We start from the raw sequence: 26590 nt of genomic DNA on the forward strand, positions 1-26590 counted from the left end.
AAGGAGAGTTTGGGGGCAAAATTGCCAGCAGTGTCTGCTGATCCTGCATACCTGTGATGAAACCAAAGTTCAACATTAACACAAATACAAGGAACATTTTAAAGAGCAGTGCAGAAGGACAGAAGGATATGGCAAAGGATGGGGGGATAGAATATTGAAAGGTTACTTACACAGTTTCATCATTCTTGAACTCCAGCTCCCCATATGTGTCTTCAAAATCCTCACCACCACCCTTGGCTGTCCCTTCTACTGTCCTAAAGGGGACGATGACTGTGCCCCGGGCACCTGATGTCCGCAGAACCTTGACCTCCATGACACCAATACTCTCACTGACATGAATAGTGTCACATTCAAAAGTGAAGATGCCTGCATGGTCATCATCCAAGATAGTGACAGTGGCCACACAAGGAGACACCAGGACAGCCCGAGGTAAGGGAAGACTATTAAGTATAGGTGGAGACATCCCCTCCTCTGGCTGCTCCTCTTCTATGCGGACATTGCTCAACCTGACAAAGAAGTGTTCATCCTCCTCAAAAATGTCATCATCGATGATGCCCACAGAGAACTCCTTGTGGGTCTCTCCTGGCTTCAGAATCACGGTGCCCTCTGTGAATTCATAGTCAGCTCCTGCATTGGCAGAACCATCCTCTGTTTTGTAGTCCACATACATGGTCTTGGATGTGTCCCCCCCTTTCCTCACCACAGTCAGGAGGACAGCCCCACAGTTCTCCAGGCACTGGTAAGAGCATGGGTCAAAGAAGACCTTGGAGACAAAGTCCTCAGGCTCATCAGTGTGCACCTCACTCATGCTGGAAGACTTTTTGGCTTGTTCTGCAGCATGTTTCTTCAGGATATTGCCTGCACCAGTCATCATACGGGTGGCTTGAATCCGGTAGAAGGCGCGGCTCTTCTGCTGATGGGAGAGAGCATAGTAATTGGCCATCTCTACCAGCTGATCTAAATCCTTCTCTGGGTGTTTTTGCTTTAGATCCTTAAGAATCCGGATCATCTCCCTGCGGGACTCATCCACTTCCTTCCCTTCCAGGGGCACCAGATTCCCATCTAGGAAGTGGGAATTCATCATTTTCCCATCCATCTCAATGCCCTTGGGGTGGTCACCCTCTGTCTCTATGATAATTCCCCGGTGTTTATCTGTGCGATACTTTTTGTGCATGTATTTGTAGAAGAGGAGTCGCCTATCTGCCAACCAGGCCAGAAAGACACACACTGGAAAAAAGAAGAGAGTGAGGAGGCCTTCCCAAACCTGGACCACACCAGGAGAGAAGACTGCCAGGATCATGTAGAGCCAGATGTAGGCAAAGATGCTCCACGCAGCAGTGACGAAGAAAACTCGCAGGTGCTTGATCTTGCGAGTCTCTCCATCAGGGATCACATATACACAGATGCCAATGATGATGAACATATTGAAGGCTGCACTGCCTACAATGGTAGACGGTCCTAGATCACCAGCAATGAATCCATGACCACACACCTCAATTAAAGAGAGGAGGATCTCAGGAGCAGAAGAACCCAGGGCCATAAGCGTCAGGTTGGAGACAGTTTCATTCCACACCCGAATAGTTGTTGTGCTGGTCTCTCCATTGGGCTTTTTGATAGTCACCTCTCTCTCTTGAGAAGTGATGACTTCAATAGATGCCATGAAGCGGTCAGCAATGATGGATACTCCAAGGAACATGTATATTAGGGCCACAAAATAGACAATGACCCTGGCAATCTTATCCCCAAGGGAAGGGTTCTCTGGGTACCAGATTGGTAAGATAACACCCTCCTTGCAGTCTGATGACCCTGAACAGGACTCATTGTTTTGCCCTGTGCTGGGGACATCCCCTGAGCCACCAGCCTCTGCCCGAAGACCATTCAGGAAGAGCGCAAAAGTAATCAGCCCAAAATGGAGGAAGGCAGAGGTGAGAGGCTGCAACCTTAACCACGCCATACACAAGACTTAGCCACTGGCTTCCACCGCAACACCAATGGTCCTCCTGATGGGCCAGAGACCTAGAAAAAAACAGAAAGGCAGGAAAAGGAATGAGGAAAAGGGAGATGGCAAATGGCAGGTTCCCACCAATACAAACTGATATTTCACCTCAAATGACATATTGTGCTAACATATGGGACAGTCTCTCACTTGGAAAAATAGCTCCTCTGTCCTCAGGACCATCTGGTGGAGACTCAGTTGAAGAATGGCTTAAAATAGCCAGGAATGTTGGTAATGGAAACATAAGTGATGCCCATCTTGTCCTGTTTCCCAACCCTACTGTTATCTGTGATAGCTCTAAAGAATCTACTTAAAATAGGCCAAGAATGACCTAAATTTTTGTCCCCACCTACACCATTTCTAGGGTTTTCAGCCTTCTTTACCTCACAGTCATCATACTCACGAATCTTGTACAACATAGGTTTGCAAGAGCGTATGTTAAATTGAACTTTTATCATGTGCTAAACTCCAACACAGAACACCCTGCTTGTGTGCAGCTGAGCCCACTTGGAAGAAATTCCTTCTCTCAATGCAAAACTTCTGCAAGCAAGCTGTAATTCTAAGACTGCTGGGGAAATCAAAGAAGGTGATTCTGTGGTAAGTGCTACCTGCAGTGTAGCTAATCCGAGGCCCTGTAAACTATGTTCAGGACCTTCAGCAAAACGGGCTTATGAAACAGGTTTGGTATCCAATTACAGGAAGATGAAGATCAGTTAGCCACTCAAATTCCAAACCAAAACAATGAAAGAGCCAAGTGGTGGAAATCAGTGTTAATAAAACATGCAAGTGGCTCTCAAATAAGTTTATTTTTACACAGTAGACAAGATTTTAGGGTGAAGTGCAGCCTCATCTGCTGGTCGCAAGCCATTAAAAGGTGAGCAAAAGTCTGGAAGAAATTCAACTGAAACTACAGACCCATCTTCTTTCCACTCACCGCCTCATTCAGAGAGCATAAAATGCAAATAACCATGCAATAGCTTTTTAAAAAGCTACTCGACAATTTTTCCACCTCTGCTACAACCACGTGGGGTACTTTTAGTAACATAAATGCTGATTCACATCTGTACGGTGACTTAAGGATTCAAAATCTTTGTCTTCCATACCCTGTTCCTCCTTTTCTGCTGTTTCCCACCTCAGAATATAGCACCTCCACCTGCACGGTTACTCATGCTAGAAAACAGGTAGTCTGCAAGCCTTCTTTCTCCTACATGTCCCTTATCCAATCCAGCACTAAGTCCTACCAACTCTCCCTCATCACCATCACGGCCCAAGACACCGTGACTCCTCACCTGAAGAATCTATGCAGAATCCACCAAACTGAGCTCACTGCTCCAACTCCTGCTATTCTCTCTTCCATTTCCTCACAAAACTACAGTCATCTTCTTTAAAAAAAACCCAAACCTATGCTATCACTTCCCTATTTGAAACCCTTCATCAGTTTCCTCTTGCTTTTAATATAAAGCCCACAGTCCTTCCTGTGACCTACAAAGCCTGGTCTGAGCTACCTTCTTCATTCTTTCCCCCCTTTATCTTTTGCCACACTCCCTCTTACTACCTTTCAGCAACAATGGACTTTTATATTGGGTTTTTTCCACCTCAGGACCTTTGCACATGACATCATTCTGTATGCCTGATGTGACAGTTTCTTCTTTGCATCTGCACTCTTACCAATCCTTTAGATCACAGCTTCAATGACACTTTCTCAGAAAAACTTTCACTCACCGCCCAAAATGGTCAACTCCCCATGTTATGTCCTCTCATCACACTCTTTACTTTTTCTTCATGGCATTTATAAAACTTTGAATATGAATGTATTTTTGTGAGATTATATGATTAATACCTCACCTATCCACTAAACTGTGAATGACATAAAGGCAGAGACTCTGTCTATTCTGTTTATCATGGTATTCTAAGTAATTAGTAACTGATCAGTAAAGGTATGTTTTTCAAATACATATATTGTAGTCACTAAGGTAGTTTCCTCAGTGCTACGAATTTGAATTGTGTCTCCCTCCCCCACGAAATCCATGTGTTGAAACCCTAAGCCCCTATGTGACTGTGCAGTGAGATGGGCTTTTAGGAGGTAATTGGGGTATGAGGTCAAAGGGCAAAGGGTAGTGTCATAACCTGATAAGATTTGTGACCTTATAAAAAGATAAAGAGGGAGAAAAAGAGAGAGAGATGTCCATCATGTGAGGACATACAAGAAAGTGGCCATCTGTAAGCCAGAGGAGAGCTCTTGCCAAAAACTGAATTGGCCAGCACCTTGATCTTGGACATCCTAACCTCCAGAACAGTGAGAAAATTAATCTCTATTGTTTAAGCCACTCAGTCTATGGTATTTTGTTATGACAGCCTGAGTCAACTAATATACTCCAACATTAGCCTTCTTTAAAGACATTTTATGATCTGAATTATGGCCATTTACTTTAGGAATAGAATATATAGGTCTCATGGACAAATCCTCACTTGATTTTAGAGGCTATTAGGACCTCTTTAAATTCCCAAGACTTGTTGTAGTCAAAGAGAAATTCCCTTCAGGACACAGTATACCTTGGTGTACACTATAATCTTGAAGGCCTTACCCCCAAAAGGCTGTGTGGATTAACCTGGCTTCATATTCCCCAGAATGGCAGCCAAGTGCTGAGGCCACATTCCCCATTAGCCCAGGCACTGGGGGGTCATCACAAACTGTGCTTTGGGCTTTGACCTTACTCAGAAGAGAAAAGATTATGAGACTGTTTATGGCAGAGGAGGGTGAGTAAAGATGTTCAACATCCATATTCAAAGATTGAAAAAGCGCTCATAATCTGTGATGTATACAGAGACCCCATTCACAGGCTTGGTACTCACCCATTCAGGAGAAATGTGGACAGAGAAGGATCTTGGCACCCTGCCTTGACCTCTGGAAACCCCACACTTTGTGGATTCTTATGAGCCCCATGCAAGAGGAGACAGAAGGTGGGCACAGCTGGAGCAGCTCTTTGATCAAGAGCCAACGAGGTGACAGGAGGTGGCAGCTGCGCAGACCAGCCAACACCAAGAAGGTAGGCTATCCTCAGTTTAGGGAAGAGAGCTGGCCCTCCGCAGTCAAAGGATGTGGCACACTGAAGCAGTCATGTTATCCTGATTAATGGGGATAAGAACTCTCTTCCTCTCACCCACCAAGAAAATCTAGGAGGATCATGGTCTTTGCTCGCCTCAGTCTTTATAGACACCTGTGGCAACAGGTTTTAATGGGAAATGACCTATCAGGTGTTCAGAATCAGAGGCCTGTTTAGAAAGACTTTCCCTGTGGGGGAGAAAAATGAACTGAAGGAAAGGATGAAAGAAAACAAGGCAAGAAGGAGGCTAGTTAGTAAAATGTCTGCACCAAGTTCTTGGAATTGAAAATGGAAAATGACTTGTGATTCCCAGTTGTTCTTTCCAGCCTTGCCAGAATGGTTTTGCCTGAGACTTGAGAGGAAGATGATCAAGCCAATGGTAACTTTTTTGTGCTTCAGACACTGGCTGAGTGAGACAGATCCCGTCCTGGGGTCTACCCCAGCTCCTCAGAGACCTAAATGGTTCCAGAAGGCTCTTAATCAGCCCTAAGGTATACTCAGAGATATGACTCAGCTTGAGACCCCCTCAAAACCACCCCAAATAATGAAGATATTAATAGCAGTAACTAACACTTAAAACTGCTTATTGTGTGATAATACTAAGCATTTCCTCAGTTAATCCTCACAACAATCCAATAAGATTAGTACTATTTTTATCCTTATTTGATGTTTTATGAAATTGAGTCTTAGTTAAGTCATTTACTCAAAGTATAAAGCAAGGAAGTAGTCAAGCTGAAACCCACACACAGATGACATACAATTTGTGGTTTTAACATTCCATTTTACTAAAATGTCCCATTTTGTTATGGAACATCCATGACCCCCAATCAGCTTCTAGTCCCCTGGGGACTTAGAAGCATTATGACTACCCCGCACACCCTAATCGGAGAGACTAGCCATTTGGTACACTTGCCTAGTCCCCAGGCTTACAGGGGGTTGTAGTGTTTGGTTGCCTAACACAGTCTCCCACCCAAATGTTCTTCTTCCATTCATTAATTTTTACAAAAATCAATGAAAGCTGGTGATTTGCCAGGCCTGGTGCTAGAGGCTGGTAGATAAAATGAAAAATAAGACTCAGGGTTTGCTCTCTAAGGTACAATCTAACAAGGATGGATAGCTGCACAAATAGGCACTTTTACTACAATAAGTTAAGGCAGGGGCAGAATGCTGTGAGAATACAAGCGAGCCACTGAGTCAGTGTGGGCAGCCAGGGTGGCATCTGAAGGAGGTGATCCCTGAAATGAGTCTTTAAGCATGAGTGAGCTCTAGTCAAAAAAAAAAAAAAAAGTGGGAAGGGCATTTGAGTTAAAGTGAACAGCCTAAGCAAAGATGCAAAGACATGGAAAAGCCTGCTGTATGCATGGGATTACACAGAATTCAGTGTGAAGCGGAAGGGGCAGAAGATGGGTATGCAGCAGACTGGACACATAGGGAGGACTAAATTTATGGCGTCTTCTATGCCAGAGTGGGAAAATGGTATTGTATCCGAAGGGCAGTGACAAGTCAATGATAGGATTTTAAACAGGAGAATGACATGGTCTGATTTTTCATTCAGAAAAACCAATTCAGCTAAAGGGTTTGGGATGCTTAAGATGGACAAGACCAGAGCAGGAAGATCAGTTAGAAACCAATTGGAAACAGAACAGATACAGATAAAGAGGGAGGGCCTAGGGTATATTCTGCAAACGATGACCCTGTGTCCCCATGTCACATTCCTCTTCCTTGGCTGAACAGATGCCCAGGCTCAGCCCACAGCCTCTCTCATCTCTTTCCTGGATTATTTTCCTAACACCCCCGGGGCCATCTGCAAGGTGTCTGTGTCCTCAGCAGTGGCTCCTGACATCTTTTAATATCACTGGCAAATTTAATTAAAGTCACTGTTCCTCTGCTCTTCCAGATCATTAATAAAACAGAGCCACCAGGCCAGACTAAGCAAATTCTCCCTTTGCTACGCCCTCCACTTTCTCCAATGGGGACACCGCTCTGGGCCTGTCACTGGCCTGTGTAGAGTCGTCCTGCTCTGCTTCTAAATCTGGACCCCTGCACAGGCATCGCAGCCAATTTACATTAAAATTTTAAGTGCAGCCAGACTGCACTGGATCCAATGTGTCACTTGTGTCCAAAAGCACTACGTCTTCTCCTGCACTTCCTCTGGCCACAGGGGATAAGAGTCAGTGCAGAGTCCTCTCTGTGGTAACGCACCCCCACACCCATGCCCACCCAGAAATACAGCAACTAAATTCCCTGTACTTCCAAGAGTAGGAAATACGTGACCCCAGTTGCTTAGGTAGTTTGAGTGTCACAACTAGAGGAAAATATAACAAGGTTTTTTGTGCATCACCTCTTTGAATCTTCACAATAAAGAAAGTACTCCTATCATCATGCCTGTTTTATAGATAAGCAAATTTGAGCTCATAAAGATTAATTTGCCCAAGATCATAGTAAGTAAAAAATAAGCATTTACATCCTGGAAGCCTGACTCCAGAGTACATGGTGTCAATCACTGTGCTTGGTATGTACCCTGGATTTGGGGGCCCCTTTGAACAAGGGCCTAAGGAGGACAGGGTGAGTCTTTCTGGACAGGGAGGCCTCACCACAAGCTTGGGGGCTCTACGTACTTCATGAGGCACAGGACAGTGGTAGAGCCCTAAATTGGAAACCAAAAGGAAAGAACTTCTTTCCCAGCTGTGCTTCAATAAGCTGTGAGACTTTGAAGAGTCAGTGAACCTCTCAGGATGTTAATTTCCCCAACCAGAAAATTCATGTTGGGTTGGATGATCTCCGTGGTTCCATTAAAACAAAGAAGCTTTGATTGCAGGCAGCCTGTCTTTCAAGAGGCAAAGAAGTAAAGGGGCATATCTGAGTTAAGTTGGACCCAAATAATATAAGACAGGCACAGACTTGAGTCTCACAAACAGACCTCAGTGGATAAGAGAGTAAGGGAAGGTGGTAGGAAAAGGGAGGCCAAAAGAAAGTCAAGGAGAGCCAACATTTTGGATTTACCAAAACACCTTGGATCAAATCCATTTTTTGAACTGCTCTTTGAATGCCCATTTTGGGCCAAGCACTGTGCTAGCGATTGGGAGTGCAGCCATGAACGAGCTACACCATATCCCCAACCTTAGAGAGTTTGCCTTCTGATGAGGGACAGAGACAAACAAGTAATTACGGGAAAAATGGATTACAATGATGTCATGGGAAGTAATATCTGTTTCTCGTTCTGCTCTAAGCTCTCAGGTTGGTTGCTGCACAAAACCATGTGGGCAGTGGCTGCAGTGCAGCATGGCTTTATAACACAGACAATCTTGCAGTAATACATAATACAATGTTTTACTGTTCTTGCTAGTCCAATCTCATCCAATTGTCATATTTTGCCTTCTATGAAGGCCTTCAAGTCCTTCAGGCATCCAAACCATATGATCATTTCACGGCACCCTGACATTTTCCCGGGTACTTCCACCCACGAAGAGGAAGTCCCCTGAACAGTCCAAGTGCCAGCAGGCCTCATTCTCCTCATGCTCTACGTGAACCAAGGACTTGAAAACTGACAACAACAACAACAATCACATCAGTGCATTCAGTGCCTGCTTTATGATTGGCACTGCATTAGGCACTCTTCATAGCTGCTATTTAGTACCTAAAAATTCCCAAATGAGACAGGTATTAGTATATGTTTTAGAAATGAGAAAACTTGGGCTCAAAGAGAAATAACCCACCATTGGTCCAGTAGTTGAACAAGTGACACAGCTGGGCTATGTAACTTAGAGTATCAAATGCCAAAGTCTGTTTTTCAACCCCAGGTGGTAGAAGGGAAGGTAGAAGAGCAGGGTAAGAATCTGGAGCTCTTAGGTCAAGAACCTAGAGTCCCCCTTTTACCTGCTCTGAGAAGCCTTCCTGGACAATGCCTTCTTCCTCCCCTTTCCAAATGAGTCATTTACTCCCATGTCCCTGTAGCACTTTGATCACCACTGACACACATGTCACACTGACCTGGGCTTACCTGTTCACATAGCTATTGTCTACACTAACGTAAACTCCCTGAGGGATTTCAACTCAATATAGGGACTTTATCTGAGAGGTGGGGGACAAAAAGTGGTCACAGTCAGTGGAAATAGATTTCAAGTGGAAATCTATTGATAGGGCTCAGAGGTAGGACTTGACTTCTGATATTCTTTTTGCCTCTAAAATTCTATTATTTAAAGCCTTGTTGATTCTATGATTCTAAGGTTTACTTTTGTCAGACTCTGTGGAAGCCAGAGGACTTTGCCTTCTGCAAGTCCTTGACAGATCTAGGGAGTTATAAACAATAACTGGGTGGACCAAGAGAGATAGGAAAAGGAAGGGGGCCTGAGAGAAAGAAAAAGGACAGGCTTTGCACACTCAATTTAAGCTCTGCTTTTCCCATTGCTGGATCTACATCTGCATTTAAGTCATCCCCCAAGGTGGAGGCACTAGTGAAGTAGGACCACATGCTAGAGAGGGTTGTGCATTAGAATAACTTTGGAGCTCTAAAAAACACAGACATTTGGATCCTACTTCAAACCTAAGTTCTGGACTCTCTGGGAGTGGAGGCTCAATATTTAGGTTTTTTAAAAGTTCCTTAGTTGATTTTGAGGTACAGCCAAAGTGGAAAATGCCAGGAGAGAAGACAGGAATTTGGTCTGACTATGACATTTGCATCTCAGGGATTTCAACTATTAAGGCCTTTCTTTGGACCAGGGGAAGAACTCTTAGTGTACCATGAGTTGACTCACAAATGGGAACTATAAAGCCTTTCTACACATTGGACAAATACCCCATCATCTTACACTCTCACTTTCCTACCTTGCCAAGAACAGTCAGTGTCAATTCCCTACACACATAAGTAGATTTTCTCTTTGTCTCTCCCTAAACACTTTTACTAAGGAAACGTGAAAGATTTAGAGGTCCCTTATCTTTATAGAAAAATGATGATACTCATCCATTTTTATCAAGACATGTTTCTAGTTGTTTTTCCTCTCAGTGACGTTAGCTTAAGTTGACTTGTCCATACTTTTTCCCACTGCCCCTTTGTTTGTTCATTTATTTATTCATGCATGCATGCAAGCATTTGCATGAAACCCAGTCTACATGCTGCAGGTTGACTTTCACTAAAATTATGGTGAAAAAACTTACTCTGAGTTTTGCCCAACTCATTTTTTGGCACCCTCAAAAAATTACAACAGAAGTTCCTGGGGGGTAGAAATGTTTATCTGTTTGGTATTTATGTATCTTCGGTGTTTATATCAGTGCCTGGCACATAGCAGGTGCTCAGTATATATTTATTGAATAAATACATACATTGACTAAATGTGCAAAAATAGAAGGCATAGTATCCAGCAATTTCTACCACTCTTGGCAGTGTTCAGATGGAACATCCCATCCATCAGGGAAGCTATGAGAAAGGTTTCTCAAATCTGAATAATATGAACAAACTATAATCCCCTTCAAGAACACATTTCACTGGAAAATAGTGATAGAAAAATCAAACAATTATAACTAAACAAGTACTAGGGTTAGAAGCATGTGTGATGGGTAAGAAGCATAGAAGAAGGAAGGTCAGTGCTGCCTGAGATCATCAGGGCCGGTTTCATGAGCCAGGAAACTTTAAATCTAGGACTTGTAGAATAAACAGGAGTTAACTGGGTAGAGGCCAGTGCATCTCAAACAAAAGTAAAAGAAAGCCGATCCTAAAGAGAATGGCAGCCTGAATGAGCAGGGTTTGTTTTTAAAAGGGTGAGCAATGTGACTGAAGGACAGGGCAGTTGAGAAAAAGCAGCAAAAATCAGTGAGAACTAGCTCATAAAAAGGCCTTGTATACCCAGCCAAGGAATTGGGACTTTTTTTTTTTGTGGAGGCAATAAGGAACCGCTGAAGGTTTTTTAATCATAGGAGGGACAAGATCAATGGTTTTCCTTTGAATTGCACACCTAGAGTGATGACGGTGTGGAAACTGGATAGGTGAACAAAAGCAGGGAGACAAGGAGGTGGGAAGACTAGTTTGGAGTCTCTCATGGCATTTGAGAGAAACATGATCAGAACCTAAGCAGAAGAAGAGACAGTAGGCTTGCTGAGGAAGGTGTGGATTTAAGAGCGCTTTCAAAAGCAGAGTCAGTACATGTTTGAGACCAACTGAAAACAGAAGAGGATGGTGGAAGAGGAATGAAGAGGCATAGCAAGGACCAAACCACTTCGGGTGCCTTCTTCATCCCACTGGCCTTGCAAAGTTCCTCCCGATTCTGACATCTCCAGGCCCAAAGAGATGGAAGCTGACAGAATCAACACAAAACCACTGAACTTATACACATTTAGCTTCAGGAGTGTCCTATGACTGTGAGACAAATGAGGCCACTGAGAGTTCTGGGCTCTCCAGGAAGAGAGCAGGAAGGCCCTAGACTTCAACCGAGACACCAGAGTGTTCCTCGGTTTGGTTGATGTAATAACTATTTGCTGATTCAATAGTCCAGATGGCGATAAGCTCTGGAGATGCAGTGATGAAGTAGGTCTCATCTCTGCTGTGGAGAAGTGCACACAAAAGTACATAAGATCAGTATCCAAATGCGAGCAAAGGGTTTTGGGATTCGTGATTTCAAGAGCATCATGGAGATGGTAGATTGGATTTCTCATGTCTATTCCAAAGAAGAAAGCAGTTTCACATAGAAGGAAATGAAATCATGGGATGCACTGCCCCTGTGAAATACAACTACCTAAAAAAAATAAAAAGCCTTTTTAAAAGCTCCAAAATATTGAGATGAACTCAAATCCCAGACTGACTACAAGAGTCTAACTCCACTCACTGATTCATTTGCCGAGCACTTGCTATGTGCCCATCCCAGTCATAAGGTTTGCGAGAATCATTTCTGCCTGGATGTCTACACGTTACTGAGTTACTGTGTGCCAATTGTGTCACACTCTGTTCTAGCTCCAGGAAGTTCAATAGCATATCTCCCGCCTGGACTACTACAATAGCTGCCAATCTTGCCCCATCTCTGAAAGTCCACATTCCACAAAACAGACAAGAATCTTTTTTATCTATGTAAATCAGATAGATCATGCCCTTCTTTGAAAACTTCTCTTCAGGTAGGAACTCCCACCCCCATCTGACTCCTAACTCTCTGCCCTTAACTTCCACCACTTTGTTTTGCTGGCTCCATACCCTACTCCAACTATGGTAGAGTTCTCAACATTTCTAGAACACACCAAGCACATACCTGCCCTAGGACCTTGGCACTTACTGTTCCCTCTGCTTAGAATGCCGTTATCTAAAGATCCCAATGACCCCTTTTTAAATTGTATTTGGGTCTCAGATGCCCCTTTCTCAGATCTTCCCCCACTCACCTTATCTACAGGTGATCTTATCCCTGCTCCCCAACATCAACACATCACTTTTCATTTTCTTGATAGCACATATCACTTGCTGAAATCATCACAGATTTATTTGTTCACTGGTTTATCACAGAATATAAACTCCATGATAGCAGGAAACTTGTCCCTTTTGTTTGCCACAATATGACTGGAGCCCGGCAGAGTGCCTGTCGTATTTGTTGAACGGATCAGCCCTAAGTCGGCAGGATTAAATGGTGGACAGGTGCACCTGTGAGGGGAGACGTCAAACTTGCTGGGAAGCCTTAGGGTAGAGAGGTAAATGGTTAAAGCCAGAACCTCAGACAGCAGGCAGCTGTGTTCACTCAGAAAAACCAACAGGACCACACAGTGTTTGGACAGCCATTGTGAGGCCATTTCTTAACACAATTCCTTCTCTCCACCATAGCCCTCCCACTGGCCCCCATACTTTTTCTCTACAGGTTGTGGTGTCATGATAACCGACATTCATTTTTAAGCAATCCTATATGCCAACAGTTTACAAAAGACTTCTCACTCACATGATTTCATTTCATCCTTCTTATAAGGATATTTGCACAGATGAAGAAACCATAGCTCAGTTAATTGCCAGGAGTCTCCATGCCAGTAAATAAGAGCCAGAACCAAAATGTGCTCTTCTGGCTGCCAGAGGTCCCCTTCTAACAGGCCTGAAGGGGTGTCAGCAAGGACCAAGAGAAAACATCCCCTGCCACTGAAAGGAAATTGGGGCTGGGTCAGTGGAGTGAGAAACGTAGGGCCACCTGAGTGGGCACTGTTCCTGCCCCTGCCCATTTCCCAGAGGGAAGCACCTGGGCCCTGTCTTTTGGGGTGACCCACCCACCAGGGAAAATCTGGTGATAAGCCACTACTGTGTCCATTTCCCTCAGCTCATTCTCCAGGATCCTGCTTTATGTCAATATCATTTAATTTCTCTTCATTCTTAAATGTTAAAATATGGAATTAACTCATATCATTGCCTGAATGAAGGACAAATGGATTCTGGCAAGCAGTCAAAGTCACCTCCCTGAGACATGGCTAGGGGATTTTCTGATACAACCAACTCTGGGGGTGCTCTGGGCCCCCCTTTCACAAGAGTGTGCTAGGAGCAGATGCCTAGGACTTGTAGCACATCTTGCTGCAGACTCTGCTACTGTGCTCACTCCCTGCTCCTTTCATGATTCCCCTCACAGCTGATTTCCAATTAATTCCCCAGAAGGGACTGAAAGGCACAGGTTCCAGATGGTTCTTCCAGTCTCACTATTCCCTTCCAGGAAGGGAAGTATGGTGGCATGTTAGGCAGTGGGCAGAGCCCCTGGAAAGTCATTGAACAGACTGATTCCATGAAGACTCTTGACAGAGTCTACATGACTCTAAATGCATCCTTCCTGGATGGAAAGGGAATGACAGAAGCTCAGGAGTTGAGATAGGACTGGCTGGAGACTTTGGGGGCCTACGGGACTACTAGTCACTCTGGGAGTACCCTGGAGTGTTGCAGTGGGAGGTGACTCCACACAGAATTACCAACCTAGGGCCATCAGGGCATTGCAACCAACTCAGGGTGCCTTGCTGGCCAGACATTCAGATAGTTGACTTGGCTGGCCATGTGGACCACTGCAAACCCAATGTGATAACAGATTACTAGGGGGCTTCAAATTGCAGATAGAAGGTTCTGAAACAACAGCGCTGTCAGAGCCAAAAGTATTCTCAGCAGCAGGTAATCTACAGGGTGTGGAATAAGACTCACAATGCAGAATTGTCCAGCCAGGGAGTAGCTTAAAAGTCAACACATCCAACATAATCTTTTTTTAAGGATAAGAATGCAAAATCTGGAGACCAGAAGTGGGTCTTGTCTGGGGTTGTCAGAGTGACAAAAAAACAAAACATAATCTTCTTACCACCAATCAGTGCTGCTTCTGCTATACGTTGTTGCCTGGTCCGTGTTTGATTTTTGACTCCACTGCTGGCTTCTTTTATGACCAATGGCATAGACACCCTCTTTCTTGACCTTGAGCAGGTTACTCATTTATTTACTCCTTTATTTTTCATTGAACACCCACCATGTTTCAGGAGGAAAAGGAAAAGCACTTGGTCTAGGAGAGGTGGTAAGCCACAACAACAAAACAAACAAAAAAACCCAACTCCCTCCCCCACATTTAAATAAATGTGAGGATCCCACGAAAAACAGATGCTGTGGTATCAAAATTCAGAGGAAAGAAGTACTTATGCCTGAGGACTTCCCATCAGGAACAGGCATTTGAATTGAACATTAAAGAACAGGTAGGATTCTCAGTGAGAGGTAAGCTGTGAACAAAGACACAGAAGGGAAAAGGACAAGTTCGCCTAGGTGCCCACATGGAAACTGTAAAACACGAGACTAGACATGGAGTGGTGCACAGACGGCTTTGAATGCAAGGAGTTGGGACTGCTGCAGATAATGGGAGCCTCATCAAGGTGTTTTTTGCTTTTTGTTTCTTTTTTTTTTTAGGAAAATGACAAGCCTGGAAGGGTGTTTTAGGAGAAGAATCCTGTAACAGGTGTTAGAATGAATTGGAGGGGGAGGTTGAAGTTGGGAAGATGTCAGAAAGCTATTTTTGTAGTTTAATAGTAACAACTTTATACAGGTGTGATAAGGATGGAAAGGGAAAATCGGTGAGAAGCACTTTGGAACAGAGTAGCTAACAGCTGGTACAGTGCTGGCTATTTTAATAATATATTATTGTTGTCTTCATTATTATGTAAGAGGTTATCAAATCTGTACTTAGGTTGTAGTGGTATGGATACAGAATAGGGGAATGGAGTTAACAAACATGAGCAATACTCAGGGGACAATGGAGAGGAGTCAAAGATAAACTTGAGGATTTTGAGCCATGGTGACTGGAAGTTAGCTGGTGCCATCAATACAAAGTGTGGAGTCAGAAGGAGCCGCTCCTTAAAACAAAGATGATGGCAGTTTAGCAAGAATTGGACTTTAGGAGTTGACCAGATGCCTAATGGAGACATCGTGCAAGTGGCTGGAAACAAGACACACTGGGCTTGGAAAGCTAGAGTCACAGACTTGGAACTATGCACACTGGGGTAACAGCACAAACCAATGTGGGAGACTGCTGAGGGCTAATGGAAGACGGGAAACCAAGGAAGAAGGAGAGAATATTGGAAAGAAAGTGGAAAAGGACCACTTAGAAAATCAGTGGGACCTGGAGTGTTCAGTGTGATAAAAGCCAAGAGGGGAAAGTTTTATGAGCTAAAGGTCAATCTTATCTAATGTGGGTGGGAGAGATGGGGAGAGTAGATAGATAGATAGATAGATAGATAGATAGATAGATAGATAGATAGAAAGAAAGAATAGATTCACAAGTAGATAATCAGGAATAAGTTATTATATATTTGGGAGAATAAGTGGTCCTTGGTGGATGAGAGTTAGGCAGAGGTAGAGAAAAGAATGAGTGATGAGAAAAGAGAGACAAATGATTGCTCTAAAATTGCAAGAGTTTGTTGAAAGCAAGATGGGAAGAGAGCATGATGGGGGTAGAATTGGACAAGTCATGTTCATTTTAGGATGGATTTTGTTGAGTATGCTTACAATTAGAGGGAAGGATTCAATGTTGAGAGAGAAAGGACCAGGGGGTAAGATGTTGATGGCCGGGCAGGGTTGTGTCCTGGATACTATGCAGGAAGGGAAGGGAGACTAGTGACAGGAAAGGAAGAGGAACAAAGTGGAGAGATCAGGGTGCAAAGAAAGAATATCAATCAAGCTCACAGTTTGGCTTCATTCTCTAGGACAAACACAGCAGTGGATGACTTTGAGGTCCTCTCCTCTCAAGTGACTTGAAAACTACCACATGAAGCCAGGGTGTGATTACAGTTTCCAATCCCACTTCTGGATTCCCCACATGACCCGTTGTTCTTGCATACAACCAGGAAAGCACTACTTGTCATTCCAAATATCAATGCAGTCCATGCTACTTGGCCCATTCCAAATTACACATATATCCAGAATGAAATACAGATGTTTTCTTAGTAGGCTTGACTCTGTACACCATAGCTGAATACCCTTGGTTCTGGAATTAGCCTTTATTCACTCTTCATATTATGAAAACATATACATATACATACATATGTGATTCTTGCTATCTCAATGTCTTGTGCAGTAGTTTCTATGGATCTATATGTGGATTTAAATACTTCTTACCCTTCCAGACTCCTTTCTTGGATTTTCCCCAGCCCTGAGAAATGTCATATTTTGGGGGCTTTCCTTGCTCTGAAGCTCAGTAGGCCAGGAAGTATGTTTTATACCCACAGGGGCAACTTTTTCTTTCCCCTAAGGTGCACTACCCAGTGCTGAGTTTAAAATGCCCATTCAAAACAAACCAAATATAAACCCATCTCATCAGAAAAAAAAAATTGTAGAATTTCTTCCTAGAAGGCCAGCTCTGATTATCATGCGAAAACAGAAAGAGGAACATCCTACCTTCCTTCACAGACCATCAGGACCACCATACGCCATGGTTGCTACTGCAGCCCACTAACACCCTGCCTCCCTCTCTCTACCTACATCCCAGTCTCTATCCACACACTAAATGTCTAAAATGCAGATCTGCCCCTGTACATCAGTAGTGAAAACCTTCCTAATCTCCCTCAGGGAATTCAGTGGAAATCCTTAGCATGGAGTACAAGCTCTTCAAGGTTTGGCCCCTAGAGCTTCTCTAAACTCATCTCCCCAAACTTTAGCCTCTGTCTGCAGTCATTTAGAAGAGCTCTTATTCATTTTAGGTCTTTGCATACTGACCTCTTCACTCATAACACTTTCTCCCCCACCCCCACTCTTTCCCTGCTTTCACCAAAGCTAAATTCCACCCATCCTTTCTTTCTGAGGTTAGCTGTCCCTAGAAGTCCTCCTTAAGTCACTGTAGAGAAGTGACCTTCCTATATGCTTCCGCTGCACCCAGGATTTACCCTCCAGTGAAAAGAATCACTCTGTATGTATGGTAATTGCCTGTTCACTAGCTGGTCATCCTGCTGGAATGAATGTGTTTTTATGAGGAAAGGAACCATTCTATTTTAGTTGCCTCTGTACCTTGCAAATGCCTGGCAGAGTAAGTTGTTGTTGAATATTTATGAAATAAACAGCTGATTGAATAAATAAATGAACGCTTTTTCTTTTGGAGTCCAACACATTTCTGAACCTCACCCAATATTTGAACCTCTAGGCAAAGCAACCAGGCTTGAGTGAGAAGGGAGTTATCCTCTTCCTATCTGACCTTGGTGGCTTGAAGAGAAGCCAAAATGTGTGACACGTTCCCCCAAATCCAGATCGGGGGCAATTCAGACCGGGGAACAATGCCCACAGTGATTATCCATGAACAATACCAGCAGTTATGCCCAGAGACAGTACAAGGGACCACCTTGCACAAGGACAGGGCAGGGCTAGGGCAAGAGAACACTGCCTCAGCTTCAGGATCCCAGCCCGGGGAGGAGCCTAGCAGAAGCACATGTTTTCACAGGGTCAGTCTGATTTCTCCCTTCTCTGACCAGGAGGCTGTGGAGGGCAGTACGAAGGATGCCAAAGTGGAGCTCAGAGGAGCATGAGCAGAGAGGAGCTGTAACTCATCCCTTTGAGTCCATTTATTTAATAAAACATTTAGTGAGTGCCTGTTCTGTGCTAGGCACAGTGCTAGGCCCTGGGGCTACAAGGTAAATCGATTCACCAGCCATCTTCCTTCCCTTCATGCCGCTCACTATCTAGAAGTGTAACCGGCATTATTCAATCATGTTTATAAATGTAACCTGCATCTTTAAATTTTTTCAAAATAACAGATTCAGTTTATGGGTATATAAAATAAGGGGGCTGGCCTAGTCAGAGAAGGTAGGGAAGGCTTCCTTGAGGAAGTAACCAATGGGGTAAGAACTGAAGGGGGAATTGGAGGAGTACATTAGACACAGATGAGGTGGGAGTTCCGGACTGTCGGGAGAACAATAAAGTGCTCCAGGTGAAGGAAACTGCACAAACAGCCTTCTCACCTTCATTCAATTCAAGAACCACTTCAACCAAGTTCAGTTCTGTAGGTTCCCTCTGCTTCTTCTCAACCCAATATCTATATTCTATTTCTACAGAAACAAGGCTATTGAGTGGACTTTTTTGTGGGGACTGCCCATGAGAAATGTAGATTGCAGTGAGGGGCTGGGTGATCAGTGCCACATCCAGTCACCAAGCTCTAATCATCAATCATCCTCATTTGAAGAACTGCGAGGCATGAAGGGGCAAGTTCATCTCCAACTTGGATCCGGTGCAGCAGGCAGAAGGGCCAGCGAGAGGCCAAGTGCCCTTACCGAGTGAACTGATCCCCCTAGTTCAGTAAGAGCGTGGCGCAGCTGCTATATTTGAAAATCGAGGTAAACAAGAGCTCAGCTCCAGTGGATGGGGCACGACAGCTGTGGAAGATTCATCACAAGCGGCTGCAAGTCACCAGGTCGCCAGAGGCCCGAGGCGCGGGGTTTCCCTTTTGGTGCCCTAGCAGAAGGCCCGATGTGTCCCTGTAACCCTCCCACAACTCCCTCCTCTTGGGGTGTTTCTTGACCACCCAGGATCTCCACGCCTTGCTCCCAGGTGCGGCCTGCGTTCCTGAAAAACTGTTACCAATTTCAATCATTCTGCCCAGGAGACAGAACCACTCACTAAACGTTCTGGGTTTGTTGTTTAATTGCCAGAATGGAGAGAAACCGCGGCTGGGGGGGGGGGGGGGGGGCTGGGGACGGGGGGGGGTTGGCGGGCGGGCAGCGAACGGGTAAATTTATGGCACTGCATTAAAGGCGTTTGTTCTATTTAACCACATACACCCTCTCCTCCACAGTTAAAAATATAAAGCACAGTGAATAAAGATGAAAAGCTTCTTTTTCCCCCCTGGATCAAATGGCTTTCTTTATCTTCTCCAGTGGCTCAGGTACTCAAGGCAGGTCAGGCGGGGTCTGCGGGAGCTCGAGCCTCTCAATGAGGGCGTGTGTGTGGTGTTGGAGGGGACGGGGATGGGGGGTAGTTACACACTTCGCTTCTCTCCACCTGGCCCGGGACCGCCCAGACCACCGCTGTCTGGAGAGCAGAGAACGCGAGAAACCCTCCTTCTCCCCGCCCCTTGGCCGCCGCGGGCGGGGGCGCCGGGGTTGCAGCTCCAGACCCACTGTGTCGGAGTCCGGACGCTGGGGTGCGCGCGTGCCTGTGTGCGCGCGTGCACGCGCCGCGTGAATTAACGCGCCCCCCTCCTGGCCCTCACACCCGCTGGGCACTCAGCCCCAAGAGCGCAACGCGCCCTGGCACAGCCGGCACACGCATGCATCCGGCACGCAACACAGCAGTCCGCCTCCCCAGTGCGCACCGGCCGCGGACCGACCGCACACACATGCCCCGGCATCTCCTTCTGCGCCCCTCCACCGCCCTGCCAGACACTCGCTCCGCCGGAACGCCCCCCCAACCCGACACCGCAGACACAACGTACACTTTCCCGAGCACCCTCCCCCCATCTCTGCGGGCGCTAAGCCCTCAGGAAGGCGGTTCATAGGAATGATCTTGAGAAATAACTTAATTAACACCATTATTCGCAAGCAGGAACCCTCTTGGGGACACCCCCAAACGCCCCAACCTCGACCTCCCCTGCTTTGGCCTCCCGCTAAGGGGGAAGGGCAAGAGGTTCTCCCCCATTACTCACCGTTTCCTCTGGGTCTCCCGAGAGGAGTGGGCAAATGAAGGGGTGAGGAAGATGTGCGTCGCCCCTGCCGCCCAGCTCCTCATCGGCCGCCGAGGCTCATCGCCCCCGCGGGCTGCCCGCCGGCCGCAGCCGCGTCCGGGGCATGTCAGTCCGCCGCCGCCGCCCGCCGGCCGGGCTCGTGGGCTCGCAGCTTTCAGGGAGCTGCAGGGCAGCGCATCTGGAGCGCGAAGGCCGGGGCCGGGGCGCGGGGCGTAGGAAGGGGTCCTTAGGCGCCAATTTTCGGAGCAAGGAAAAGCCGCCCGAAGACCCCCAGAAATGCCCGACCTGGGGCGCGGGCTCGGGACGGAGCCCGGGAGAGGCCCGGAGTCCCGACCACCGGCAGCGGGGGGATCCCTGCCGGGAGGGGCAGGAAGGCGAGCAGCGCGGCGCGTCCAGGCGGCTCCGAGGGACCCCAGCCGTCGCGTTGCCGGGGCTTTCCCGGGGCTGGGAGAGCGCCGGCTCCCCGCCTCACACGCCGTCACCGCGGGCGACGTCTCGGCCTCGCCGCGCGCGGAGGGAACGCGCGGAGGGGCTGGTTTCTGGGCGAGCCGAGAGCTTTGCCCACTAAGCTGCAGCAAGAAGCCAAATCAAAAAGCCAATCTCCAAGCCTCCAAACCGAACGTCACCCTATCAGCTGAGAGAGAGAGCTGCACGGAATGACAAGCCGCGCGTATTTATCCTCGCCCGCCGGTGGGGGGAAATTTTCAGAGAGCTTCCCGACCAGCCGCGAGGAAGTCGAGCCTCCACCTCTTTGAGTCCAGAGAGCCCCAAGGACCGAATGCAGGCGGGGCCCCTATACCCCGGCCACCCACCCATCCGTTGGAACCTGGCGCCTGGAGCCTCCCGACCTCCTGCACTTCCAAGACGGCGGCGCGTCCTGACCTGGATTCCGCGGAGAACGGAGCTCTGGGCAGCAGGCGGGGAGGGCGGGCGGGCAGGCGCGCGGCACCGGCTTTCCCCTCGTCCTTAGGAGACGCCTGTCTGCAGTTCCGAAATTGAGTCTCCACCAAACACATCTGTGGTTTTTAAATATAGCAGGGGACGATTACCCAGGCAGGGTCCACCCAGGCCTAGGGGAGGAGTTGAGGGGGATGGAGGTTGGCAGTGGAGGGAGAATAAAACTCCTTTTTCTCCCCGCTTTTTCCCTTCGGTTCTTGGTGCAGAACTCAGTCTGTCATTTTCTCAACCCAAATCAAACAACAGCTTGTAAGAAACGCTTGGGTGAGCGCTGGTATGTTTTGGTTTGGGGTTTTTAAGGCTAAAAATAAGAGGGGGCTGCCTCCCAAATTGCTGCTTTCTCTGGGCCTGGAGCCTGGAAGAGAGATGGTGCTTTGATGCAGCAGCAGAGCTAGGGTTTGGGGCTTGGCTCAGGCGAAGTGTACACATGTAGCCTTAAATCAGATGCCTGTAATTTCTGCTATATTTGTCAGGGTTGGTTCTGGAGGCATGAGGGGTGGGCAGGCCTCTCCTAAGAATGGGGTTTCACATCCCTAGTTTATCGATGGCATTAGACAGCTAAAATGATCACGGTGGCTGGTCTTTTCGAGAGACACCCATGCAGATTCTGGGACAGTATGAGTGGGAAGTTGTGTCTCTCAGGCCTCTGTCTGCTGCCTAAAGCCAAGCATGAGGGTCTGAACAAATAATACTTAAGAAGTATCAGTATCTCCTTAGGGCCAAGTAAGTGCCTTGCTAATGAATTTGTTCACACTAAAGGCAGACTTGTGTGGGTTCTCAGTTCTGGCTGGACTGAAATAACATAAATAAGCCCACTCTACATTCTGAGCCTCTATGTCCTCACCCATAAAATGCAAGTAATAATAATGCCCACCGCAGGGAGTTGAGAGGATTCTGTGAGATTACAGTTTCTGGTATAGAGTAATTCCCAGATGTCGTCTTTCTCCTCCCAACGCTGCTTCTCTCCCACTGTAATTTCTACGACGGACTTTCTGCCCTGAATACTACACAGAGTCTCTTATTTTCCCCTCTCTACTACATGCATGCGGGGTTGAAAAGCAGTAAATTTAAGGACACTCGGCCTTCGATTTCTGCCATTGTTCATGCCTTCAGTTTTGGTTGTATTAGAACTCAAGGGGATTTTCACAGAAAAGCCAGCAAGCAAACTACAGGGTCTGGCAGAAGTAAGGCCTACTTGAGTGTGGTGGGCAAGGTAATAATATGAGTGTAATAATTTATAGTTTTAATTTGAACATTTCACCTAAAATGTCATATGGTGTGTTTGAGTGTGATATTGTTATTCTACAGAATTACATGCTTACAATTTTGTAATAAAAGATTTTGTAATTTAAAAAAAAGTCTCTATTTGTACTGGACCCTGTATTTATCATCAGCATTGGGAGCAAGAGCCGTGAACTTCAGCTTAAGCTAGGAGAAAAGTGATGCCCAACGCAGGGAGGGGACTCAATCCAATCACAGAACTGAAGGGATGGCATCTGTTATGGGCTGAACTATACCCATCCCGACACCCTGTCCTCTCCCCACCCCACCCCTGCCAAATGTATATGAACAGTGCTTATCTCCAGTACCTCAGAATGTGACTGCAAAAGAGGTAATTAAGTTAAAGTGAAGTCATTATGGCGAGTCCTAATTAAATCACTAGTGTCCTTATAAAAAGAGTGGATTGGGACACACAGAGGGAAAACCATGTGAAACCACAGCCAGAAGGCAGCCATCTGCAAGCTGAGAAGAGACTATTCAGAAGAAACCAACCCCGCTGACTCCTTGATCTTGGATTTCTAGCCTCCAGAGCACCAGAAAATACATTTCTGTTGTTTAAGCCACAGTCAGTGGTACTTGGTTATGGCAGCCCTGGCCAACTAATACAGAATCCAAGTATCTGGCCGATTCTGTGAGCCCTTATTAGATTCCAACTTCAAAGAGTTACCTGGGGTTATTTGGAACCTTGAAACATGCTGGGTTTTATCATTCAGCCAGAAGGCAGCGAGGAAACCAGCTATTAGTGAACACCTGCCCTGACACTGTGCCGTGTGAAAGGCTAGACAGTGGCTGCGGTGGGGGTTTTAGTGGCAGTTCCGACTGAATTCTGAGGTCCCTCGGAAGAAGTTGACATGTGAGCAGCAACTTCAGTGGAGTGAGGGAGTGTGCCGTGTGCGGATTTGGGGGCAGGGGAGAAGTGGCTGTGTCTGAGGAATAAGAAGCCATCTTGGCTCGTGTCTAGTGAATGATGGGGGAGAGCGAAAGCAGACAATGAGGGAAAACCTGCTGCTCTGGCTGCTGCTGAAGCCAGGCAGCCTGGAGTCTCTGAGGCTTTGTAGCTTGATTTCATTCTTCTTCAAATACTTTCTACCTAAGGCACCGTATAATTCATTCTGCAGGTGTAGGTAGTCCTCTTCCTAATGAAGGGCTGTTTTCCTTGGGTGGGTGGGGTGGGGTAGATTCCGTCGCCCACCAGCGTGTCTTGTTTGCCTATAGTTTAGAAGTCACCAAAGCTAAAAGTAACAAAATCTCAGTGGGGCACCAAGGTTAATCTGCTAAATTCCCAGGAGAGCCAGGTACAGCAGGCAGCCCGGAAGGAAAGGCCCCAAGCACCCCTGGCAGCCTCTTCCCTGAGAAGACATCACAGAACTTGTCGTCTTGATCCACTGATTATCCTTTCACCAGGGAGAAATGCACTCCTTGATGAAAAGAAAGCAACATTTGAAAGGTTTGCTCCTTCTCAAGATGGTAAACAGTACAAGCTGGTGTGACTGCATCTTCCTCTGTGATGCTGACTTTAAAAAGAGGAGAAAAAAAGAATATTTACCTAATTATGAAAGCAATATTTATTTTATTGTTGGGAAACGAGACATACAGAAATGTATAAAGAAAAATCATCCAGTTATCATCACCTGGAGATAACTATTTTAAGGTTCTAATTTAAAATAATTATTCCCTTAATATATATTTGGGTATACCTGAGGTCATTTTGCATCCTAATTTTAAGTTAGTATTATTTAGTAATTACTTTCCCATTGACATTACCTTTTTATTGTTGTTCAAGTACAGTTGTCTCCATTTTCCCCTCACTATGCCCCCCCCCCCGCCCTACCCATCCCCACCTCCCACCATCGATTCTCCCCACCTTTGACATTACCTTTTAATTTCACACACTGGGTGCTAGGCTCTAGTCGGTACCGAGGGAAACAGTGCAGAGAAGTTAGGGCTGGCAAAGGCAAACTGATGTCCCATACGGTTGTTTTCTGAGGCAAACACCAGCATGCTACAACCTCAGCAGCTTCTTGGCTCTCCTCTCCAGTTTATAAGAGGGCGTCATACGGAGAGGACAGGGGAGACTCGGAGACCTAAAAACTGTATTCTAGAGCAGATTATTTATTTGGTGCGTAGCTGTTGATCAGACTTGTTTCAATGCATATAACATGTTGCTGAAGTATATGCACATACACACCCACACAGATGGTATTTAAGTTTTTCTTGATTGCCCGTATCATTGCGCACACATCCTGACTTTTGCCCGAGTAAGTGGGCCTTTCTAACTGGGGAAATTGGCTGATTCCTAGTCTTAAGAGATAAGGGGAGCTGTCTTCAGCGAAGATGCTATCAGAGATTGTTCTCTGCCTGACTTGGAACTACAGCTTCCATTACCTCCTAATTTTTGGCCCAGCTGAGCCTCCTAATGGTATTTGTAGTGAGTTTAGCTGATGGAGGATCTTAATCAGCTTTTGTATTCCTACAATCTTGGTGTCTTTGTTATCTCATTCACTCTTCTAGTGGCCAAGACTAAAAAAACCAAGCATAGACCAAGCCCAGTACTTGACCAGCCCACTCAGGTAACTTTATTGTTCTTTCTTACATATCAGAGCACAGAGCATCCATCACATGACATACCGTATCACATGAGCTCCTTGCCCAACAGTCCTTTCTCCTTTTTTTGGTGTTGGCCACTGTGAAAGTGAAGGATCAAAAAAAGCACTAAAAAGGTAGGAACAAAAAGGCTGAATACACATAAATGGTGACTGGCCTAAGCCAATCATGGGGATTTTAAACACCTTCACTGGATACTTTTCAGCCTCTCTCAAAGTTAGTCAGACATGGCCATGGGATCCACTTCCCACCTATAGGCAGAGGAGAAAATCTGGAAAATAGTTCTTTCCTGATGGACAGGAAAGGTGTGTTTTCTCTGCTTCCCTTTTTCTCTTTAAAAGTAGTGTGAAGACCTAATGCCTAGCCCTGGCCTAGTGGCTCAGTAGGTTGGAGGGCCACCCCATGCAACAAAAGGTTCTGGGTTCCTTCCCTGATCAGGGCACATACCTCGGTTGCAGGTTAGATCCCCGGTTAGGGTGTGTATGGGAGGCAACCGATTGATGTTTCTCTCTCATATCGGTATTTCTCTCTGTTTCTCTTCATCTCTCTTTCAACTCAGTAAACATATCCTCAGGTAAGAATTTGGTGGGGGGGGGGACCTAATGTCCAGAGCTGTGGTAGCCATCTTGTTAACTGGATCACTGATGACATTTTGAGTTGCCCATCATCTCTGGAACTGCCCACTTTGAAACAAGAAAATGTCTATGCTTTGAGGCACTCTTTCTTGCAGGTGAACCTGTCCTAACTGATGCATGCCAAGGGTGGCCAGTGAGTGAGGGGCTCAACTTTCCTGAAGGGCAGCCTCAATACCGTAGTAATGGGAAACTATAAACCAACAAGTTCAGTCTCAGCAGTTGACCAACAGGACAAACAAGGTGCATTTATCTTTAAATTGGTAGAAGCTGATGTTTCCAAAAGTTAGACAGATTCAGATCAAAGGGTGGGCAAAAAGGAGCCAACCAGAATCTATGTTCCACAACCTTAAGAACAAGGAATGTGGCAAACGCTTCAAACATTTTCTCTGTTAAATCTAAAGCACGCTGGCATTAGTACTTATGTTTTTGACAATGCCCAATGGAGAAAAGCTCATCTACAAGGCCAGAGAGTTAGATTCATGAACAGAGACTTCTTAAAGAGTTTAGGACAGGCACTAAGGAAGAGCATGGCATTCAGCCTGAGCATGCACCCACCTCAGAGCAGATGGTACACACTGCGTGTTTTGGGGGTCAAAAGAAATTAGAAGTGCCTCTTGATTTCAGCTGCCTTATAACTAAACATTTTAATTTCCAACTTTTAGTGGTTATTCATTTTGCATATTCATTTACTGACAGTTTTAAATGATCACCTTCCTCACTGAATCTAAAATATTGTTGGATCAATAAAGAAATTGAATTATGTTATCTTTTGAAATATGGTGTCAGAGAAAGTTCCTAAACTTTGAAGTCTGACCAAAAAGAATTCACGTTTTCTGCTCTCCTATGTGACCTTGGACATACTACTTTATTTCTTTGAGCCTCATTTCTTTTTTCTTT

General features: G+C 45.8%; 1 protein-coding gene across 4 annotated transcripts in view; it reads right to left on the reverse strand.

Moving 5' to 3' along the window:
• Positions 1–20739, reverse strand: part of SLC8A3 (solute carrier family 8 member A3) — a 127287-nt gene extending 106548 nt beyond the window's left edge. For 3 of the 4 annotated variants that reach the window (XM_037127299.2, XM_037127291.2, XM_037127281.2), the window contains exons 1-2: positions 20178–20739; positions 171–2016 (exon numbers count right to left, since the gene is read on the reverse strand). In XM_037127299.2, the coding sequence (XP_036983194.2) occupies positions 171–1954 (1784 nt within the window). In that variant the 5' untranslated portion in view covers positions 1955–2016; positions 20178–20739. Of the gene's footprint in view, positions 1–170; positions 2017–20177 lie in introns of those variants that run through there. The other variant, XM_037127302.2, reaches the window with a different exon arrangement.
• Between the last annotated feature and the right edge of the window lie 5851 nt (positions 20740–26590).

This window comes from Artibeus jamaicensis, unplaced genomic scaffold, assembly GCF_021234435.1.
Source record: "Artibeus jamaicensis isolate MK-2021 breed Jamaican fruit bat unplaced genomic scaffold, CSHL_Jam_final contig_851, whole genome shotgun sequence".
NCBI lineage: Eukaryota > Metazoa > Chordata > Mammalia > Chiroptera > Phyllostomidae > Artibeus > Artibeus jamaicensis.